Source organism: Pteropus alecto, unplaced genomic scaffold, assembly GCF_000325575.1.
Source record: "Pteropus alecto unplaced genomic scaffold, ASM32557v1 scaffold477, whole genome shotgun sequence".
Taxonomy (NCBI): domain Eukaryota; kingdom Metazoa; phylum Chordata; class Mammalia; order Chiroptera; family Pteropodidae; genus Pteropus; species Pteropus alecto.
Genome location: NW_006440643.1, coordinates 546,484 through 570,601, shown reverse-complemented (window position 1 = coordinate 570,601; position 24,118 = coordinate 546,484). Strand labels below are relative to the sequence as shown.

General features: G+C 33.7%; 1 protein-coding gene across 3 annotated transcripts in view; it reads right to left on the bottom strand.

Annotated features, from left to right (window-relative positions):
• Positions 1-12,077: 12,077 nt before the first annotated feature.
• The window catches only part of LOC102890006 (U2 small nuclear ribonucleoprotein auxiliary factor 35 kDa subunit-related protein 2-like), a 42,324-nt gene continuing 30,283 nt past the window's right edge, over positions 12,078-24,118 (bottom strand). For all 3 annotated transcript variants that reach the window (XM_006917731.3, XM_025050894.1, XM_025050895.1), the window contains 3 exons: positions 17,282-17,337; positions 16,434-16,543; positions 12,078-14,893 (listed from right to left, as the gene is read on the bottom strand). In XM_006917731.3, the coding sequence (XP_006917793.2) occupies positions 14,430-14,893; positions 16,434-16,543; positions 17,282-17,337 (630 nt within the window). In that variant the 3' untranslated portion in view covers positions 12,078-14,429. The remainder of the gene's footprint in view (positions 14,894-16,433; positions 16,544-17,281; positions 17,338-24,118) is intronic.

Genomic DNA, 24,118 nt, shown 5'->3' with positions numbered 1-24,118 from the left:
AATACATTTGAGTGCATTTCCCTCTCTATTAAATAAACTTCACTATAGTGCTGATGATGTGCCAGTAAGGAATGGAGTTAAGACTGAAATATATTACTATGCTTTTAATGCCCTGCATGGGTTCTATTCTTTACTATTAACTACAAAACTCATTCAAAGCATACTGTTTTAATTTTATCACGCTTATACTGTTTTAATTTTATATTTTATACTGTTTTAATTTTATATTTTTTAGGGCTTCTAGGGGTCCTTTGAGACAAAGTATAGCAGTAACAATTTATTTGAGAAAATAGGAGATCTTAGCTATGAGTAAAATTTTTAAATTTTAAATCTCCACCCACATTTTCTGTTAATAAAAAGAAATGTTTTAACGGATATCTTAGGGTAGCAAAGAAAATGGAATATAGGAGGAATTACTATATCTTTTCCATAGCATCTTAGAATATATATTTTCTCATACCAGGTATTTATTAGAAATCATAAATGCTTTGACATAGAAACTTGATTATAACAAGTCTTTTGTTTACAAAGAACCACTTTTAGACCATTAAGTCTTTTAAGTAGTGCCAGTCTTGTAATGATAGCAATCCCCATGTGTTGATACTGGCAATTTTGGTATTTTATAAGAAATAGTACAAATCTTAAAAAGAGATTCCATTATTTGGGGACCACATACATTATGAGATAGTAACCATGATTTTAATTAACTGCAGGCAGCTAGACTCTTTAAAAAAAGTTTTTAAATGACAGAAGGACAGCATGATGATTGTGTTTTTTCAAATTACCATTTGTTTTTTAATCAGTTGTGTCCATTAGAACATTTTGCAATCTTGGACATGTTCTATATGTGTAAGTGACAACTGAACACTTGAAATGTGGTTAGTTTGAGTGAGCAATGGAATTTATTGATTTTTAAATTTTATTTTTATTTTAAAAATTATTTTTAATTAGAGTTACCATTCGATTTTATTTTATATTAGTTTCAGGTGTGCAGTATTGTGGTTACACATTTATATAATTTATGAAGTGATCCCTTTAATTATTCTACTACCTACCTAGCACCATACATAGTTATTATATAGCATTATTAACTATATTCCCTATGCTTTAATTATATCCCCATAACTACTTTGTAACTACCAATTTATACTTCGTAATCCCTTCTGCTTTTTCACAGTCTTACAAACTTTTTCCCCTCTGGCAATAACCAGTTTGTTCTCGTATCTGTGAGTGTATTTTCATTTTGTTTGTTCATTTATTTTATTCTTTAGTTTGTTGATTTGTTTCTTAGATTCCATATATAAGTGAGATCATAGGTATTTGTCTTTCTCTGACTGACTTATTTTATACCTTTTAGGTCCATTCATGTTATTGCAGATGGTAAGATTTTTTTTTTTATGGCTGAGTAATATTCCATTGTATATATGAACCATAACATCTTTACCTAGCTTACTCATGGGCACTTAAGTTGCTTCTATATCTTGGCTATTGTGAATATTGCTTTCAAGAACATAGGGGTGCATAGATCTTTATGAACCAGTGTTTTGGTTTTTTTTGGATAAATACTGAGAAGTACAATTTCCGGGTCAAAAGATAGTTCTATTTTTAATTTTTTGAGGAACCTCCAAACTGTTTTCCATAGTGACTGTATCAATTTGCAATCTCACCAATAGTACACAAATATTCCCTTTTTTCCACATTCTTGCCAACACTTGTTTTTGATTAATGACAGCCAGTCTGACATGTGTGAGGTGATATCTCATTGTGGTTTTAATTTACATTTCTCTGATGTTTAGTGACCTTGAACATTTTTTCATGTTTATTGGCCTCTTTGGAGAAATACCTATTCAGGTCTTCTGCCCACTTTTTAATTGAATTGTTTTTTTTTTGTTGAGTTGTATAACTTTATAAATTTTGGATATTAACCCCTTGTCAGATATTCAGTAGGTCTTTTCATTTTGTTGATGGTTTCTTTTTCTGTGAAAAAGCTTTTTAGTTTGATGTAGTCCCATTTTTTATATTTTCTTTTGTTTCCCTTGTCTTAGGAGATATATCCAAAAAATATTACTAAGAGCAATATTAGAGAGTTACTGCCTATCTTTTCTTCTAGGAGTTTTATGGTTTGGGTCTTACATTTACGTCTGCAATCCCTTTGAGGTTATTCCAGTTTATGGTGTAAAAAGGAGGTCTAGTTTATTATTTTTTTTTTGCATGTATCTGTCTAGTTTTCACAACACCATTTGTTGAGGAGACTGTCTTTTTCCCATGTATATGCTTGCCTCTTGTGTCATAGATGAAATGACTGTATTGGTGTGGATTTATTTCTGGGCGCTCAATTCTGCTTCATTGATCTATATGTCTGCCTATGTGCCAGTACCAAGCCGTTAGATTACTGTAGACCTGTAGTGTAGTTTAATATCAGATAGTGTGCTACTTCCTACTTTGTCCTTTTTTTTCTCAAAATTGTTATGGCTATTTGAGGTCTGTGGTTCCATATAAATTTTTAAATTATTTGTACTAGTGATCTGAAAAATGCCATTGATATTTTGATAGGAATTGAATTGAATCTGTAGAGTGCATTGGGTAGTATAGATATTTTAATGATGTTGATTATTCCTATCCATGAGCACTGCATATGCTTCCATTTATTTGTATCTTCTTTAATTTCTTTTTTCAATGATTTTTAATTTTCCCAGAACAGATCTTTTACCTCTTTGGTTAACTTGATTCCTAAGTATTTTATTGTTTCTGGTGCAATTGTAAATGGGATTGTTTTCTTAATTTCTCTTTCTGTGAAAGAAAAATACTGTATGATTTCATGTACGTGGAATCTGACAGAAATAGAGAGTAGGACTTGGGAATTGAGGGAAATTAGGAATTGTTGGTCAAATGGTGTAAACTTTCAGTTTTAAGTGGAATAAGGTCTGGGTATCTAATATATATCACAGTGACTATAGTTAATAATACTTGTATACTTGTAACAATACTTGTGTTGTATACTTTAAAGTTGCTGAGAGAGGTCTTAAATTTCTCACCATAACAACAAAATAATGGTAATATGTGTGGTAAAGGATGTGTTGCAAACTTTATTGTGGTACATATCTTGCAGTATATGCATGTATGTCGTTGTATTGTACACACTAAATTTATGCAATGTTATAAGTCAATATTATCTGATAAAGCTGGGGAAAAATAGTTTTCTCATTTCATTTCTGATAATTAATAAAGAGTAAATGAAGCAGTCCAAGCAAGATATTTAGAGGAGTGTTTGACACTAAGTAATGGGTAGTCCCTGAAAAGAAAATATACTATAATTTTTTTTTCTTTTTACTATGTCTTATAATTTTTCCTGATAGTTGGAGGTGATGTACATGAGAGTATATAAAATTTTCACACTTATGCCTTTAATAACATTGTGGTAAGGTGTGGGGGAAAAGTATACTATGGTTCTGTGATTAAGTCTGTCTTTAATTGAGCCTCCTTGGTTAAATTTATACCTAGTTATTTTCTGATGAAATTGTAAATGGGATTGTTTTCTTAAATTCTCTTTATGATAGTTCATTATTGGCGTATAGAAATGCAACAGATTTCTGATTATTAATTTTGTATTCTCCCACTTTACCGCATTCATTTCTCAGTTCTAACAGTTTTTTTGTTGGAATCTTTACAGTTCTCTCTATATAGTAGCATATCATCTGCAAATAATAAGTTTTACTTCTTCCTATCCAAATTTAATGCCTTTTTTTTTTCTCATCTGATTGCTGTGGATTGGACTTTCAATACTATGTTGAATAAAAGTAGTAAAGCAGTCGTCTTTGTCTTGTTTCTAATCTTAAGGAAAATCATTTTAGCCTTTTCCTGTTGAGTGTGATGTTAGTTATAGGATTTTTATGTATGGCCTTCATTATGTTAAGGTATATTTTCTCTTTTCCAACTTTACTGAGAGTTTTTATCATAAATGGATACTGGATTTTGTCAAATGCTTTTTGTACATCTATTGATATGATCATGTGATTTTTATCTTTCAACTTGTTAATGTGATATATCACAGTAATTGATTTGTGATTACTGAACCAACCTTGCATCCCAGGAATAAATCCAACTGGATCATGGCGAATGCTCTTTTTAATGTATTGCTGATTTAGGTTTGCTAATATGTTGTTGAGGATTCATCAGGGATATTGGCCTATAATTTTATTTTTCTGTATTGTCTTTGAATGGTTTTAAAATCATACCAAGTGTTAATGTGGCCTCATAAAACCAACTAGGGAGTTTTTTATCCTCTTGAATATGTTGGAATAGTTTGAGAAAATAGATCTTCTTATTTGAAAATTTACCTGTGAAGACGTCTGTTTGTTGAGAGTATTTTAATTACTAATTCAATTTCAATAGTAGTAATCAATTGTTCAGACTTTCTCTTTCTTCTTGACTCAGTCTTGGAACAGTGTATGTTTCTAGGAATGTATTCATTTTTTTCCAGATAGTCCAATTTGTTAGCATATAATTGTTCATATAATTTTCTTACTTTTTTTTTTGTATTTCTGTGGTGTTGTCACTTTTATTTCTAATTTTATTTATTAGGGTTTTTCTTTTTCTTTCCCTTGATGAAAGCAGTTCAATGTTTATCAACTTTATGATTTATCTTTTAAAGAACCAGATCTTAGTTTCATTGATCTTTATATTTTCTTTAGACTCTATTTTGCTCTAGTCTTTTATTATTTTTTTTCTTCTATTCACTTGGGCTTTGTTTGCTATACTTTTTATAGTCCCTTGAGGTGTAAGGTTAGATTGTTTATTTGAGATTTTTCTTGAGGTAAGCATGTTACTTCTTAGTAAGGTTTTCACTAAGTGTCCTATAGATTTGGGGCTGTTGTGTTTTTTTCATTTGTTTCAGGGTATCTCTTGATTTTTTCTTCATCTCATATCCATTCATTGTTTACTAGCATGTTATTTAGCCTCTTGTGTTTGTATATTTTCCATTTTTTTCTTGTTATTGATTTTTAGTTTCATACTATTGTAGTTGGAGAAGACACTTGATATGATTTTAATTTTCATAAATTTACTGAGACTTGTTCTGTGGCCTAACATGTGGTGTATATTGCAAAATTTTCTCTGTGCATTTGAAAAGAATGTATGTTCTTCTGCTTTGGGGTGAAATGCTCTAAATATATCAGTTCAATACATCTGGCTTGTGTATCAATTAACTCTGCTGTTGATTTTCTATCTGGATGATCCAACTATTGGTGTTAATTGGGTGTTTAAGTTCCTGACTATGACTGTGTTATTATCAGTCTCTTCAGTTATGTTGGTAAATACTTGCTTTATAGGTGCTCCTATGATGGGTTCACAAGTGTTTATCAAGGTTATATTCTCTTGCTGAGGTGATCCCTTTATCAGTATGTAATACTCTTCTTTGTCTCTTATTATAGCCTTTGTATTAAAGTCTATTTTGGAGTGACATCAAAAACATGGTGAAATGAGAGACGGCCCCAGATATCTCCCCTTCAAACAACAATAAGCTGAATATCTAAAACACAATAAAAAAACTTAAACTCCACATCAACACATCTTAGCATGGAATCAGAGCATAAGAGCTACCACAGGTCGAACCCCGGGTATTGGGTGGTGGAATGGGAGAAGCAAAGAAGCTGCCTCTTGCTGTCAGAGATCCATGTGGGAGGAGAAGGAGGGGGAAAGGTGTTCCAAGTTCCCTGAACATCCAGTCTGGCTGGGAGAGCTGTGAGCGCCATGCAGCTGGCGGTAGTTCCCAAGGTCAGGGCAGAAAACAGAGAAGTGGAGACAGCAGAAAAGCAAGAAAGGCAGAGAAACAATAGTTGATTGTTACCAACCACAGCTGCAAAATCCCAGGCTGAGCGGCAGCCCCATCCCCCAACCCAGACAACCCATCCCCCTATATCCTCCCATTCAGAACACCGTGGAGCCTCCGGGAAATCTGAACAAATGCTACTGAAACTGTCGCTAACGCTGACAGGGACTGAGAATGAGGGTAGTGAGCGTGATTAAATAAGGGAAAAAAGGCATTATTAAGACTTTATATAAAGCAGGGACCCAAGAGGCTTAGACACCACCTACTGGAAATCAAAAGAAAAATGCCTTCTTTGCAACAGGCTAAAGAGAACTTTATATAATAAATCTTTCTGGGGTGGGGAAAAAGCAGAATACACTACCATTAATGTGCAGGAGGAGAAATAGTCCATTATACACCTTGAACAACCAAGGTGATAAGACAGCTCAGAAAGAGAAAATTCACCAGAAAATAAGCTTAAAGACATAGAAATATGGGACTTAAATAACAAAGAATGAAAGATGGTACTTCTGAAAAAAAAATCAGTGACATCCAAAACAATTCATATCACCAATTTCAGGAACTGAAAGAAACAGCTAGATGAGCAAAACGAATTCTCTATCAAGGAGACTGAAATCCTCAAAAAGAACCAAATAGAACCTCTGGAGATGAAGAACATACTGAAAAGATGAAAAATGAAATAGCAAGCTGGGGATATAGAGTCGACAAAATAGAGGATTATTTTAATAATCACCCTAAATGTAAATGGACTGAATCACCTATAAAAGGACACAGAATTGCAGATTGGATTAATAAAAGAAAACCCAACCATATGCTGCCTCCAGAGACACATCTCAGTTCCAAAGACAAACACAGACTCAAAGTGAAAGGGTGGAAAATGATATTTCAAGCAAATAGTATTCAGAGAAAAGTGGGAGGATCGGTACTAATATTGGACAAAATAGATTTCAAAATAAAAAAGGTAAAGAAAGATACTGAGGGACACTTCATAATGATAAAGGGAATCATGCACCAAGAAGACATATCAACATCTATGCTCCCAATCAGAAAGCCCTGAAATACGTAAAGCAATTACTAACAGAACTAAAGGGAGAAAAAAGACCAAAACAGTATCGTAGCAGGGGAACTAAATACTCCACTGTCGGATATGGACAGATCGTCCAAACAGAAAATCAATAAAGAAATAATATCCTTAAATGATGCATTAGATTAACTGGACACAACTGACATGTACAGACCTTTCCATCCCAAAACAGCTGTTTATACAATCTTCTCTAGTGGACATGGAACATTCTCAAGAATCAACCACATACTGAGACATAGAGATAGCCTCAATAAATATGAGAGTTGAAATCATACCAGCCTTATTCACTGATCATAATGCTTTGAAGCTGGAGATCAACTGTAAAAAGAAAGTGGAAAGAGCGACAAATACATGGAGATTAAACAACCTGCTACTAAAGAATAACTGGGTCAGGGAAGAAATAAAAAGAGACATCAAGAGATACACAGATATGAATAACAATGACAGTACAACATATCAAAACTTTTGGGACACGGCAAAAATGGAGATAGGCAAAAACAGACCTATCTCCAAAAACAAGAATGTGCCCAAATAAACAACCTAATGCTTCATCTTAAAAAATTAGAAAAGGAAGAACAAATGAGGCCTAAAGTTAGCAGAAGGAAAGAAATAACCATAATTAGACTAGAAATAAATGAAATTGAAAACAAAAAATCAATAGGAAAAAATGCAAAAGTGCTGGTTCTATGAGAGATTAGTAAAATTGACAAATCCCTGGCTAGACTCACTAAAGAAAAAAGAGAAAGGACATAAATAAACAAAATCAGTGATGAAACAGGGGAAATTATGACAGACACCACAGAAATGCAAAAGATCATACAAGAATACTATGAAAAAGTATATAATACCAAATTTAATAAACTAGAAGAAATGGACCAATACTTAAAAAAATACAATTGTTCTAGTCCAAATCAAGAGAAATGGAAAATCTAAATAGGCTGCTTAGTATGGAAATTGAAACAATGATCAACTCTTAAAAGGCATCAGCTATTTTTTATTTCTTGAAAAACTAGCAAAAGACCTTATTTTTACGGGTCCTTTGTGAGAAATAGCTAATAAAAAATCTTAAAATTTTAGTTATTACTGTCAAAAAATAATAAGTGGAGTCAGAGGTGCCATTTCAAATTCTGTGAAACTACCTTTCATGTCCTATGTCTCAAAACTTTGGCAAATAAAACAGAGTAAAACAACATTTGTAGGGACCTAAGCAACTTTGTGTCCCAAACAACTGTTTATAAAAATAACAAGAAAGTAGATATTATGACTGAAAATTTAAAACATTATTTAGAATTAGTATCACTATATCACACTATCTGTAGCAATAGCAATGCCTTCCTAATATGATGTCATTGTACCTTTCCTTTCTCATGAACACCCCTTGCCTTTGCCTCTTAATTAGAACACTATCTGGGCTTCTGCTGGAATCAATGCTTCCTGATTTGTAACTGTTCTTATTGATCACAACTGGATGCTTTTTGCCTTTCACTTTTAAAGCCCTTTTACTTTTAGGTAACGATACCAAACAATAAAATATTTATTATTTTCCTTAACATAATGATGATGATGATATTAATAAGTACTTACTCTATTCTCCTCAAACTCTTACAAAAAATCAAATAGGAGGCAATACTTCCCAACTCATTTTATGAAGCAAATATTACCCTGATACCAAAACCTGTAAATAACACACAAAAAGAAAACTAAACATCAATATCTCTCATGAACACAGATGCAAAAATTCTAAATAAGATACTAGCAAAACAAATGCAGCAACATATGAAAAAGATGATACACCATGATCAAGTGGGTTTCATCCCAGGGGTACAGGGATGGTTCAACATAAGCAAATCAATTCATGTGATACACCACATAAACAAATGAGAAAATAAGAATCATATGATCTTACTAATCCATGCAGAAAAAGCCTTTGACAAGATACAGCATCCATTTATAATCAAAACACTTAACAAAATCGGTATAGAAGGAAAGCACCTTAACATAATAAAGGCCATCTATGACAAACCCTCAGTCAACATTATACTTCATGGTGAAAAACTAAAAACCTTCCCTTTAAGATTAGAAACAACGCAAGGCTGTCCACCATCACCAGTTATTCAATATAACATTGGAGGTCCTAGCAAGTGCAATCAGACAAGAGAAATATATAAAAGACATCCAAATAGAAAACAAAGTCAAACTGTCACTATTTGTGGATGACATGATTTTCCATATAGAAACCCTAAAGACTCCTACTACAACACTACTAGACACAATAAGCAAATATAGTAAAGTCTCTGGATACAAAATCAACATTCAAAAATCCATAGCATTCCTATACTCTAATAATGAAGTGTCAGAAAAATAAGTGGAAAAAAGAATTCCTTTTGCAATGCCACAAAAAGAATAAAACTCCTAGGAATAAATTGCCACAAAAAGAATAAAATACCTAGGAACAAAACATGTGAAGAACCTATAAGACCCTATTAAAGGAAATTGAAGAAGATACAAAGAAATGGAAAGACATTCCATTTTTTGGGGATTGGTAGAATCAACATAGTTAAAAAGACCTTATTGCCTAAAGCTTTATACAGATTTAATGCAATCCCCATCAAAATCCCACCGGCATTGTTTAAATAAATAGAACAAAAACCCATTAGACGTGTATGGAAGCATAAAAGACCCTGAGTTGCCAAAACCAAAGCTCATATACTATTGGCAGAAAAACAGACACGGACAAGTGGAACAGAATTGAGAGTCCAGAAGTAAACCCATATTTATATGGGCAAATAATTTTTGACAAAAACCCCAGTGAAGAAAAGAAAGCCTCTTCAATAAATGGTGCTGGAAAACTGGAAAGCCACCTGTAAAAGAATGAAATTAGTCTGTTGTCTATCACCACTCACCAAAATTAACTAAAAATGGATTAAGAACCTAAATATGAGACCTAAAACAATGAAGCGCATAGAAGAAAATATAGGAACTAAACTCAGCAACCTCGGAACTGAAGATTTTATGAATTTGACCTTAAAGACAAGGGGAGTAAAAGCAAAAATAAATGAATGGGGCTACATCGATCTAAAAAGCTTCTGCATAACAAAAGAACTGTCAACAAGATAAAGAGATAAGCATCCAAATGGGAAAATATATTTGCAAGCAACACTCCCCATAAGGGCCTCAAATATACAAAGAACTGGTACAATTCAATAACAACAACAAAAAGATCCAATAAAAAAATGGGTAGAGTACCTAAACTTACACTTCTCCCTAAAGGACATACAAATAGACAACAAATATATGAAAAGATGCTCATCATTTCTAGCTACGAAGGAAATGCAAATCCAACCCACAATGAGATACTATCTCACACATGTGAATTTTGTGGGTTTTACTTTTTTTAACTTGTTCTTATGTATTTCATAGGTTGTAAGTTGTCCTTTTAAATAACATCATTATATCCAGCAAGGTAGATATAAAAGGTGAATCTGAACTCCTGGGCATTCTAAGTTAAATATTTAACCAGAAATTTAGGTTGTGGATAGTAATTCAATAAAATTTAAGTTTTTGTTTTACTATGCACTAAATGTGGTAGAAATCTTAATCTTGATATATGCATTATATGTAGTATTACATATTGTTATCATGTTACAAATATTTTAGTGTACTATGTAACTACTGTGTTAACAAAATATTGAGCTGATATTCTTAGGAAAGAAGATATTCTCAGCTCTATGAAGAAGCAGTATATTTACAACTGTCAATTTTCCGATCTGGAACTCTAACCTTATTCTTTTATTTACAGTCTATATGTAATCTTGCTATACCATATTCATGCTCACAAATGATAGTTTCTTTTGAAAAAAATTAGAAGTATGAATGTTCAAGTAATATTTCATCTTAAGTCCTTATATCTTTTAAGATGAGACATGAATGACTTGTGTTTAATATTCTAAGATTAAAACCTGCAATTGTTAAAATGTTTAACTAAAAAAATTAGCTGGAATACAAGTTAGCATAACAAGTAACAGTGTGGTTTTTGTCTTAAATGTTGATGTATTTAACAAATTAAAACATTTAGTATGACACCACATTCTCTATATTGTGTTGTATCATGTAGTTTTGTCACATAAAAGTATATGGAAATATTATATAAATAAAATGAATTTGTACTATTATATGTTTATAAAGTTTTCAAGGAATCAGAATTTTAATACTTCATTTATTGAATCATATTTGTGCTACAAACCAATCAGTCTCTCTTTAAGACTTGAAAACTATGTCAGAAAAATATACTTTGTTGGAACAGTGCTATTTTACACAAAATATTATTACATGGGGATTCTGAACCTGGCAGGATACACACATGTTGTTTCATAATAGCACTTTTTTTCAGGCATAAATTATTTGATCATATATTTGAAATATTTGGAATTCATAATAGTGTCTTGACAGAAAACATGTTGCTCTTATCACAAAGTGTTGTACAAGTCATTGTTTAAAGCATGAACGATTGTTTTTCTGGGGTGCTTGTTAAAGTCAAATTTATTTGATGTCCTTATTGCTTTCCTTTAGAAGTACTGAAAAGTCTAGGGCAGCTTCCTTCCTTGACATAAAACAGACACTTGATTGCTTATCAGAATGCTTTTTTTGAAAAACCTTTTATATAAAAGTGAGTTGAATGAGGTACAATGTCATTCACAGTACCCATTTTAAAAAAGTAGAATTGTTTCAATGTCACTTTTATAAGTACTTCTACAATACATAAATGTATGTTCACAGTTTATACTTTCAGGTGTATGCTGGGTTCTATTTAAGATCTGTTGTGATTGTAACCAATATTCAGGCCACTTTAGCATTATCTTATCACATCAATCTGTTGTAATAAATATTCAGTGCCTACCACTGAAGTGTTTTCTTATCTCTTTCCAAAAGTTAGTCAAAGTAGGCACAGTTAGATTTTTTTTCTGTAAAATGTTAAGTATTCCCTCCATTTGAATGTAGTGTTTGTAGTAAGCACACACAAGATAAGATTCAAGTTTTCATACACTTCATCATTTTTAAAATGTGAGTTCTGTGCTACCAAGAGTACATGTACATATTTACTTATAATAAATGCTGCTTTTAAAACATTTATGCAGTTGACTTTTTGTGAATGAACAAGTCAGATTATTCCAGGGAATGAAAAAAATTTTATTCCTCTCACCCTTCTCCATTTTTTCCTGTAACTGAAGTGGTAGCATATGACATAAAATTCAGGACTCATTCTGACAATACTTCCTAAGGGTATAAAACCAAAAGTTATCAAAACATAGGTTATCATAAATAAGTGGCTACATTACTATAGATGTTACAGATATGAAATATCTGAATACTGAAACAATGTTTAATAAGTACCATCAAACTTACATGATTAAATGACCTTTGAGCTATTATTTAATAGGCTTTGAAGGCCATGTACTGGCAATGTGGAATCAGAATTTTTGAATCATAAATTGAAATCATGTTATATTTATTTAGTTCAAGATGAATACCTTCAGTATAGTATACGCAGTCAGTGGTTTAAATAGTTCCTTGCAAGATATATTTTTTAATGCCATGTATCTATTATTTGAGAGAAAGTCACTAATACCTCAAATATTTCGAGCTGAAAATATTTATATTTTTTTCCCCACATAAACTATTAAGACTCACCTTCACATATCACATTGTCATTTTGATTGTATTTACAAGTGCTGAAAAAACCTGAACTTAGTGACAAGCAGCATTATGAGCCCAGTAGGTAGAATAATTTTCCATCTTAGAGTAGAGGCATTTAAATTCTGGAATAAACTAAGATTTGTAAGGTGAAATTTATTGTTAGCTAGTTTTTTATTGACAGCAAATTACCGATATCCTTAAGAGATTACTCAGAAACCCACCTGAACTAAACGTCCATTATACCCAAAAGTGAAATTGCCAGATGTTACACACTGAAATTCAAGGTCATCAGTATGTCCATCAAAAGAAAGTTACTACAGAAATAATCAAAATGTACATGAAAAGACAATATGGGAGCATGTTTCTTTTACCTGAAATCTAGGGGTTTTTTAAGCTTTCTACAGAAGATGCTCTTCTCTGATAATTCTTCTATTTGATTTCTGTACCACAACTGGTTTAACACTAGACATATTCAGTAGCAATGACTCTGATTTTACTGAAAATGACTATTTACTTCTGTATAAAGAACATAACACATTGCAAAAAAAGATGAATATCCCTGATAATAAAAGTGCAACTTAAGAGGAACTGAGAATTTGGGGTAGGAGGAAGGAAAAAAAGTTTTTAGTACTTTAAAAGAGAAAATGAATTTTAAAATGAAAGAGTTGTTCAGCTATGCCTGGGAAAAATTCATATACATTAAAAGAATCAATATAATGGATATTATATATAGAAAAACCTAACTATAGGTTAGGTAAAAAAATGGACACCACAAAATTTATTACTATGGCAAAGATAAAATACTTTGGGTTGTAGTCAGCAAAATTTATTGGTGATACAGTACCTTTTTCATAGTGTGGAGGGACTTGAAAGTTTGGTTTTGCATGCTTTAATGTAATTTGATTCCCCAAAATATAAAATTATTTGAATAACTATCACTTTTTTTTTTTGTTTCCAGACAGGATTAATAGTGCTAAATCATAAGGAAGTTTGAAATATAATAGAGATGTGTTGAGTGAATTGACCTGTCACCAGACACAATGGTGGGCAGAGCCCCCAAATCATGATTGTACATGGTGTCGCTCTCATCAATAGGAAGAGAGAGTATTCCGCAAAGCTAGTGTATAAAGGGTGTGTGCGCTCAGGGGTAGGAGACTGCTGAGGAAGAGTGGCGAATTCTTGGAGTTACAAGGGAGCACGCGCAGTTTCCAAACATGCTTGAAATAGGCTTCCTCATACATTGTCTCGTTTTAATGTTAAATCTCCACCTGCGCATGATTTTTAGCATTATAATGAAGAAAAATTCATCAAAAGGTGTCATGATAAGGCATGTCAGATGCTACCTTGTAATTTTTGTGCACAAACCAGTTTCTTAGTGGTGGTCTTTGGGTTCCTTATCTGAAACCTACTAGCAGGCTTAGTTAGCCCTGGAATTTGTCTTCTCTTGATGTGTTCAACTTTGTTTTTGCAAGGGATATGTTACAGAATACAAGAAAGTCATAAGTTTAAAGAATAATGATGTTGTGGCACAAGCTGGTTACAAGTCCACAATGCAAAATGAATAAAAAAAAATCACCTAAGAATATGGGTTAATAGTTAAGTTTAAGAAAATGTATACATACCCTTCCAAATAAAAACAACTAAGCAATAGTCCAATGTTGACTATCTCTGAGGGTTATAATTTTTATACCTTTCATGTGTTTTTTGAAATAGGATGCACTACATTTGTTAAACTTGTGAACTCACGTGGGCTCAGAGCACTCTATCCAGGTATTTCCTGGCCACAATAAATAAGATGTAGAACCATGTAAAACCAAAGTCGGTTTATTTGGACTTGGAAGTCAGAACAGTTCTGTCCCTGCTAGGTGACCTCTTCCCGCCGCGACTCCTGGACCGGGAGGAGCTGCGGCTGCCCCGGCAGCCCCGGCCCCGGCTGCGGTCCCTTTTCCTTCCTCTGCTGCGGGAGCTGTGCCTCTCCCGACTTCTCGACGTGCGCTGGTGAGATTTCCTGCCCCTGTGGCTGCCTCTCCTTTTCCTCTCTGCTTCTCCATTCCTTTTGTAGGAACGGGGCGGGCTAGGGCTTCTCCTCCGCCTGGGCCTGCCGTGGTACTCCTCGTGGTGGCCCAGCCTCTCTCTCCTCTCCGAGTTCTTGCCGAAGGAGGAGCCAGTCCGCTCTGGAGACAGGTAGATGTCGCGGTTAGCCTCCCAGAACTCATTGTTGGGGTTTCTGAACACATGAAGGAAGTTGCAGTGTTTCCCTCTCGGGCACTGTTGTATTTCAAACAAACCTGCGACGAAACAGTGAGGAAGTTAGCACTGACTGCTGGCACTCAATCGTTCTCAGAAGGTACATCTCTGATGTTCGCGTGTGACAGAACTGTTTTCTCCTGTGTATCATTTAAAAGGGGCCTGCGTAAATTGATTTTACAGTTCCTGGTTTTCACAACTATTCAAATGCTCTAAAAATATGCATTCTGAAAGTAACAACTTAGCAGTTTTAATTAAGAAGAATATCCAATTTCCACACAGCATTATGGTTCAGAAATAACTGAACAGATGGTGACCACACAATTTTTTTCTAGAGTTTCACCATCCCTCTGATTAACGATTTAGATTATTACTTAAGACCATTAAACTAGACTTTAAAGTCCCTGTGGCAGTGTGCTTTGAGGGCACAGTGGTAGGAAGACAAAACTTTTAGTCTAAAAGGGACCTTTTACAGGTGCAGGAATCTATATTTTACTTATACTTAAAAAAAAAAGTGATAATCATTGCCTTAATGTTTTAAATTTTAGTTCTTTTAATACAGAAGATGCTTGACAAAGTGAAATCTATCTGAATAATTCCTGCGGGGCTTTTGAACTTTTTAGAAAAGCAGTAACTCCCTGACATTATATAAAACAATTCAAACTGAAATACCTTCCTCCCTAACACCATCTATAAAAATTAACTCCAACTCAATATCACAAGCCTAAATGTAAGAACTGAAAGGATAAAATTCTTTAAAGGAAAACATGCAAATAAATATTGTTGACACTCGGTTAAGCAATCATTTCTCAGATATAACATCAAAATTATAAGAAAAAAAAATTGGACTGCATCAAAATTAAAAAAATGTGCCTCAAAGTGAAGAAAAGCCCTACATATGAGAGAATGTCTGCAGAGCATAAGACTAGAACATTTAAAGAACATTTATAGCTCATTAATAAAAAGACAAATAATCCTTTCCCCAAACAGGCAAAGGGCTTGATCTTTTTTGATTTGAAGTTCTTAGTTTGACTAAGCCCATCTGATAGAAATTTTAAAGTAACTGAATGCATCTTTAAAATACATAGCCTACAATTATAATCAATCTCTCTCACGAAAGCATGTTTTTCATGTAGGACAAAAGATACGATATGATGACATGACAGAAGTCATTAAGTCATTAAGTCATTAAGTACGAAGACGAAAGAAAAAATGGCTCAAGTGAGGGGAGCAAATGAATAGAAGAAATCTCTAGAAATGTGACACATAAAATATGGCTTCTTGAAGTACAGGACTCGGAGCTTGTAACCAAAGATCAGACACCCAGCCTAATTTCCATCTTTGTCACCAATGCATTGTGACCTCAGTTACATCAGAGATAAGTTGATCCACAAGTTCTGTTACAGATCTAAAATGTGACGTCCTTAATATAATAATCTCTGCTCAGGTATATGAAGCTTAAATCTATGCTTAATAATTTGGGTGTTTTTTAAAAACTTTAAAAGATTTTTGTTCCTATTAAAAATGCCCCTGTATTTAACAATAGAACGATCAAGAAAAAAAATCATCGTTTTCTTTTACCACAAATGGCCATTTTCCACCGGGTCACTGGGCAGAATTCGCACTGGAGCTGCCGTCCTGCGTACCATCGTCCGTTAAATAGAGACAGCGCTGCCTGGCATTCTTCTTTCCTTTAAACCACAAATTAAAAGATGTACTTCACAATAAAGTTTCAATATATAGATTAACCCTACTATTATTTAACCACTTTGTTAATTTACTGTAGGACTACTAAGTCATTGTTTTTGCATTACTCCTGAGAGCACTCAAGCTCTAAGGCCTAACATATATTCAAAAACCTTTTAAAACTCTGAGACGTTTTAATAGATGAAAAATACCTTCTTAATCTAAAAGAGCTGACCATTGAAAATGCAAAAATTTTCTCAAAATGCAAATTTTCCACTGGTAGAACCTGTTTGTCACGTCTAGGATGGCTGCTGTTCATACTACACTGGTTAATTTAATCAATTAGCTATGGAATGGTATGGGCAAATATCAAGACAAAGCAATGATATATTTTGTTTTCTTGTCGGTCAAATTCACCTTAGATTTATTCGGCCTTCAATTTCTAGTACTTTCAAACTTATACTTCTATATTCTTTATTTTACTTTTTATTGGGCTTTGTATTTTAATTTCCAAATCATGTATTATCACACTGAAAAAGATTCAAAACCATATAAATTTACAACAAATGCAATATATTTTCTGTATTAGCTCTTGATGTTTACATTAAAAAAATATATCATTCATAGGAAAGATATTTATTCACTAGAATAATCTAGAGGTCGAAGTTAAAGAAACACTATGCTTTACGAAATAAACACTATACTTTATAAAACATGAAGACATTTATGTTCAAAATACTTACGACTGATACTGAACATATACATTGCCTCTCAGATGAGGTTCCAAGTTACAGCTGACCTAAGGAGCAATGAAGAATTCTATCATTAAAACAAAAAACAAACAAACAAAACCTAAGGAAAAGAAACCATTCAGTTATGCATTTTGTCCATGCTAACATTATTCAAAGATTCTAAAACAGATGTACTAGCCTACTCTCACTTCTAGTAAATATATATATCTGAATATGTAGCACCATTGCAGGCCTTAATGACTTAATCTCTGTTGACTAATATTTTAAAATATAAGTAAAATGTTATAGTTTTACTTTATTGTAAATGTTAGAGCCCTTCCATCCTATTATTTTCTCTCCTTTGTCCTATAGGTGAGTATTATTCTGAGATTGGTTATATTCCTTAACTCCTAAACACAAACATATATACACATATACATAAAGTGGAAGCATATATAGATGTGTGATATAAAATATAAACACATTATGTACATACATATGCATTTATGTTTATGTTAACTATATGTGGATATACATATATTTATAAACTATATGTAACATGTATTACGTGTTAAAAAAATGTTTTCTATGCCTATATCACATACTTTTAAAGACAAAGCAAAAATTAACCACTTAAGTACTGTACACTGAATTCAACAAATAATAAAATTTATTTATCAATGCTTCTAATGATGGCTAAAGAATTGCTTTCAATTTCGAATCAAACTGTGCTACAGTCGTTTGTTCTTGAACTCATCTCTATTGGGAACGTGATGATTTCTCCACTAGACACAACCAGAGATGCATGAAATGAGGTTAAAAGTCTCTTCAACTTCACATGTATTGACAAATTACTATCTGAAATGCTTTTACTAATTTATGCTTATTCACTCATTCTTGAAATTAATAAATTTATGCCTGGTAGGTATAAAATACCTTATTTTAATATGAAATACTCTTATTACTGCTGAGGTTGAGTATTTGATTTGCCTTCAGTAAAAATAATAATACTGACTTATGTTTATATCATAGTAGAAAGATCTTCAAACATTCACATTAAAGGTTACCTTTTCTCTCCAAAATAATTTTGTAATTTTACATATTTTTGCAGAATATTAAAACATCCAAAAAAGGAGGGAGGAGGAGCAGGCAACATCAGTACTGAATGATTCTAAGTATAATATATAACACCATTCTAATAAGGAGACCTATATGCAAGTGGCCTTGAAGATGATTTAACCCAATTGATGACAACGACCTGTTATTAATTTTTTACAATAAATTTGTTTCAAAACTTTTTCTATTAAAAATTTACTGGGGTGGCTCCACAGTATAGTAGTTATCACATCTGTTTTGCATACAGAAGGAACTGGCTTCACACACCAGGTGGAGCCATGGACCATACTCCGGGTGTGCCAGGCTCTGGGTTTGCCAGACCCTCTGAGTGTGCCAGGGGTGCCAGGGTGCCAGGCTCCGGCTGCGCCAGGCCCCAGGTACATGTCGCAAGTGTCAGGGAGGAGACACCCTGCCTTCAGAGATCCAGTCCTTAAGGGGAAATGGCAACATCCATAGGTCAGGGGTGGAAATGGGGGAGGCGAAATCAAAGGGGGGGCAAAAAAGTTTACTAACTAGGTTTCCATTTATAACTGCCAGTCTGATTAGCACAAGCTGCCAATTAACATAACAAATATGCAAACTATAATATCATTAATATAAAATGTGAGGGGGAGAAGTGTAAAGTTTAGTAATGCTATAAAGGAATCAGTTTAAATTAGGTATTAAAATCATAATGTATTATATATAAGACTCAAGACACAGAAGAAAAAATTATAATAGTTACACAAAGAACATGACAAAAAAAATCAAAGCATAATGATACTGAAACTTATCAAATCAGAAATGAATACAACAGAATACAAAAGAGTCAGAAAACAATGAACGAAATGACAGTACTAAGTCCTCATATCTCAATAATTACTATAAATGTAAACAAATGGATTATGCGGTCAGACACATGATGAAATGAGAGACATCCCCAGATCTCTCCCCTTGAAAGAATAATAAGCTAAACATCTAAAACTACAAAAAATACCCAAACTGCACAGCACCTCTGACTGTCAAATCTCTGCATAACAGCTATGACAGGTCAGAACCTCAGAAGTCAGGCGATAGAATAGGAGAAATAAAGAAGTTACCTCTTGTAGCTGGAGCTCTCTGTAGGAGGAAAGGAAGGGGAGAAGGTGTTGCGAGTTCCCTGAACAGCCAGTCTGGCTGGGAGAGCTGTGAGCGTCATGTGGCCCGCAGCGATGCCCAGGCATTAGGACAGAGAGCAGAGAAAAGGGAAAGTCTGAGAAACAATAGTTGATTGTTACCAACCACAGCTGCAAAATCCCAGGCTGAGTGGCAGCCCCATCCCCCAACCCAGACAACCCATCCCCCTATATCCTCCCATTCAGAACACCGTGGAGCCTCCGGGAAATCTGAACAAATGCTACTGAAACTGTCGCTAACACTGACAGGGACTGAGAATGAGGGTAGTGAGCGTGATTAAATAAGGGAAAAAAGGCATTATTAAGACTTTATATAAAGCAGGGACCCAAGAGGCTTAGACGCCACCTACTGGAAATCGAAAGAAAAATGCCTTCTTTGCAACAGGCTAAAGAGAACTTTATAAAATAAATCTTTCTGGGGAAATAAAAATCAGAATATACTTCCATTAATGCGCAGGAGGATAAAAAGTCCATTAAACACCATGAACAACCAAGGTGGTAAGGCAGCTCAGAAAGAAAAGGAAAATTCACCAGAAAATAAGCTTAAAGACATAGAAATATGGGACTTAAATAACAGAGGATGCAGGATGGTACTTCTGAAAAAAATCAGTGACATACAAAACAATTCATATATACAATTTCAGGAATTGAAAAAAACAACTAGATGAGCAAAACAAATTCTCTATCAAGGAGACTGAAACCCTCAAAAAGAACCAAATGGAACCTCTAGAGATGAAGAACACACTGCAACAGATGAAAAATGAAATAGCAAGCTTGAAAATAGAGTTGCCAAATGTAGGACAGGATTAGTGATATTGAAGACAGAAACCTAGAAATAAATCAGAAGGAAAAAGAGAGAAACCAAAGAATGAAAAGTCATGAAAGAGAAATACAAGAACTAGCTGATACCATCAGGAGAGGAGACATAAGAATAATGGGCATTCTCAAAGGGGAGGAAAAGGAGTAAGAATTAGAAAGCATTTTCAGACAAATAGTGGACGAGAATTTCCCAAAATCAAGGAATGAGCTGGAGCCTGGAATTCAAGAAGTCAACAGAACACCGAATTATGTCAACCCAAAAAGGCCTTCTCCAAGAAACAATGTATTAAAATTATCAAAATCAATGACAAAGAAAGAATTCTCAGGGCAGCCAGAGAAAAGAAGAAGCTAACCCATTAAAGAAAACCCATTAGATTATGATCAGACTAAGCATAAATCTTACAAGCTAGAAAGGAATTGGAATCAAATATTCAAAATATCATATGAAAGGAACTCCCAGCCAAGAATAATGTATCCAGCAAAGCTCTCCGTTAGACATAAAGAAGAACTAAAGACCTTTCCAGACATACAAAAATTATGAGGCCTGCATTACAGGAAATACTGAAAGGGGTCAGCTCACCTAAAACAAAATGAGAAAAAGATAAGTAATTAGGAGTAAGGTGACCAGCAGGCAGATGCAAGCAGAGGAATGCAACCCTTACTAAAACCAAGGCATTATAAGCTTAAACAAGAAGAAGAAATTTGCTATGGCAAGACAGTAATGAACATTCATCATACTTAGGGACAACCTGAGACAACAATGACTGAAAAGAGGAGAACTCAAAGATCCAAATTCGCAAAAGGGACTGGATGTAAGGCACAAACAGAAGAAAATGGACGACTATATATATAACTATCTTTTACATATTCGTAATGGTAACCACAGGCCAAAGATTCAGAAATGAACTATATAATATAAAACAAGAAAGACCAGAGGGAAAACCCACAAAACCCAACCATTATAAAGAAAAAGAGAAACAAGACAAGGAAACATCGAGCTACCAGAAAGCAAAAGATAAATTGGCTGTAAGACTTCATATTTCAATAATCACCTTAAATGTAAATAGACTGAACTCACCAATAAAAAGGCAGAGTTGCAGATTGGATAAAAAAAACAAAACCCAACCATAAGCTGCCTCCAGGAGACACATCTCAGTTCCAAAGACAAATATAGACTCAAAGTAAAAGAGTGGAAAATGGTTTTTCAATCAAATGGCATTCAGAGAAAAGCGGGAGTAGCAGTAACATCGGATGAAATAGACTTCAAAATAAAAAAGGTAAAGAAAGATACTGAGGGACACTTCATAATGATAAAGGGACTCATGCACCAAGACAACATAACACTTATCAACATCTACGCTCCCAATTAGAAAGCCCTGAAATATGTAAAGCAATTACTAACAAAACTAAAGGGAGAAAAAGACCAAAACACTATCGTAGTAGGGGACCTAAATACCCCACTGTCGGATATGGACAGATCATCTAAAAAGAAAATTAATTAAGGAAATAACATCCTTAAATGACACATTAGACCAACTAGACACGATTGACATTTACAGAGCCTCTCATCCCAAAACGGCTATTTATACATTCTTCTCCAGTGCATACAGAACATTCTCAAGGACTGGCAATATATTGGGACAGAGAGACAGCCTTAACAAATATAAGACGGTTGAAATCATACCAGCCATATTCATCTGATCATAATGCTTTGAAGCTGGAGATCAACTGAAAAGAAAGAGGGAATAAACACATATACATGGAGATTAAACAACATGCTATTAAAGAAACTAGGTCAGAGAAGAAATAAAAAGAGAAATCAAGAAATACATAGAAACAAATGATAATAGTACAGTGTATAAAAATTTTTGGGACCTGGCAAAGCAGTAATAAGAGGAAAGTTCACATCACTACAGGCCTACCTCCAAAACAAGAACAAGCCCAAATAAACAACCTAATGCTTCATCTTAAAAAACTAAAAAAAGAAGGACAAATGAAGCCTAAAGTCAGCAGAAGGAAAGAAGTCATCAAAATAGAGCAGACATAAATGAAATAAAAAAACAGAAAAACAATAAAAAAAATAAATGCAACGAAGAGCTGGTTCTTTGAGAAGGTTAATAAAATTGACAAACTCCTGGCTAGACTCACTAAAGAAAAAAGAGAAAGGACACAAAGAAAATCAGGAATGAAATAGGGGAAATTATGACTGACATTGTAGATATAGAAAAGATCAACAAGAATACTATGAAAAAGTATGTAACACCAAATATAATAACCTAGAAGAAATGGACAGGTTGTTAGAAAGGTAAGACCTTCTTAGATTGAATCAAGAAGAACTGGAAAATCTAAATAGACCCATCAGCAGTATGGAAATTGAAACAACCATCAAAAATCTAGCAAAAAGTAAAAGTCCAAGACCAAATGGCTTCACCAGTAAATTCTACCAAACATTCACAGAAGAGGAGGCAATACCTGTCAACTCATTTTATGAAGCCAATATTACCCTGATACTAAAACCTGGTAAAGATAACACACACACACACAAAACACAATACCACTATCTCTCATGAACACAGATGCAAAAATCCTAAATAAGATACTAGTGAACCGAATACAGCAACATATTAAAAAGATTACACATCACAATCAAGTGGGCTTCATCTCAGGGGCACAGGGTTGGTTCAAAATAAGCAAATCAATTCATGTGATACACCACATAAACAAATGAGAAAATAAGAATCATATGATCTTACCAATCCATGCAGAAAAAGCCTTTGACAAGAAACAGCATCCATTTATAATCAAAACACTTAACAAAATCGGTATAGAAGGAAAGCACCTTAACATTATAAAGGCCGTGTATGATAGCCTTGCCCAACATTATACTTAATGATGAAAAACTAAAAACCTTCCCTCTAAGATCAGGAACAAGACAAGGCTGTCCACTATTGCCACTGTTATTCAATGTAACTTTGGAGGTCCTAGCAAGTCCAATCAGGCAAGAGAAAAGTATAAAAGGCATCCAAATAGAAAATGAAGAAGTCAGACTGTCACTATTTGCAGAGGACGTGATTCTCTATACAGAAAACTCTGAAGAGTCCACAAGAACACTACTAGAAACAATAAAGTAAAAACAGTAAAGTATCTGGATACAAAATCAAAGTCGAAAACCCATAGCGTTCCTATACTGTAATAATGAAGTATCAGAAAAAGAAGTGAAAAAATAATTCCTTTGCAATTGCAACAAAAGAACAAATACTTAGAAGGACCTATATAATGAAAACTGTAAGACCCTATTAAAAGAAAGAAAAAATATACAAAGAAATGAAAGATATTCTGTGTTCTTGAATCAGAAGAATCAGCATAGTTAAAATGAGCATGTTACCTAAAGCATTATCCAGATCTATTATGCAATCCTCATCAAAATCCCATCGGTATATTTTAAAGAAATATAACAAAAAATCATCAAATTTGTATAGAAACACAAAAGACTCCGAATTGCCAAGGCCATCCTGAGAAAAAATGAAGCTGGAGGCATCACTTTTCCTGACTTCAAATTATACTACAAAGCAACAGTAAAAAAACCAGCATGTTATTGGTAGGAAAACAGTCCCATGGACCAGTAGAACAGAATCAAGAGGCCAGAAGTAAACCCATATATGTAGGTACATATATATGGGAAATAATTTTTGACAAAAAAGCTGAAAACATACCGTCGAGAAAGGAAAACATCTTCAATAAATGGTGCTGAGAAAACTGG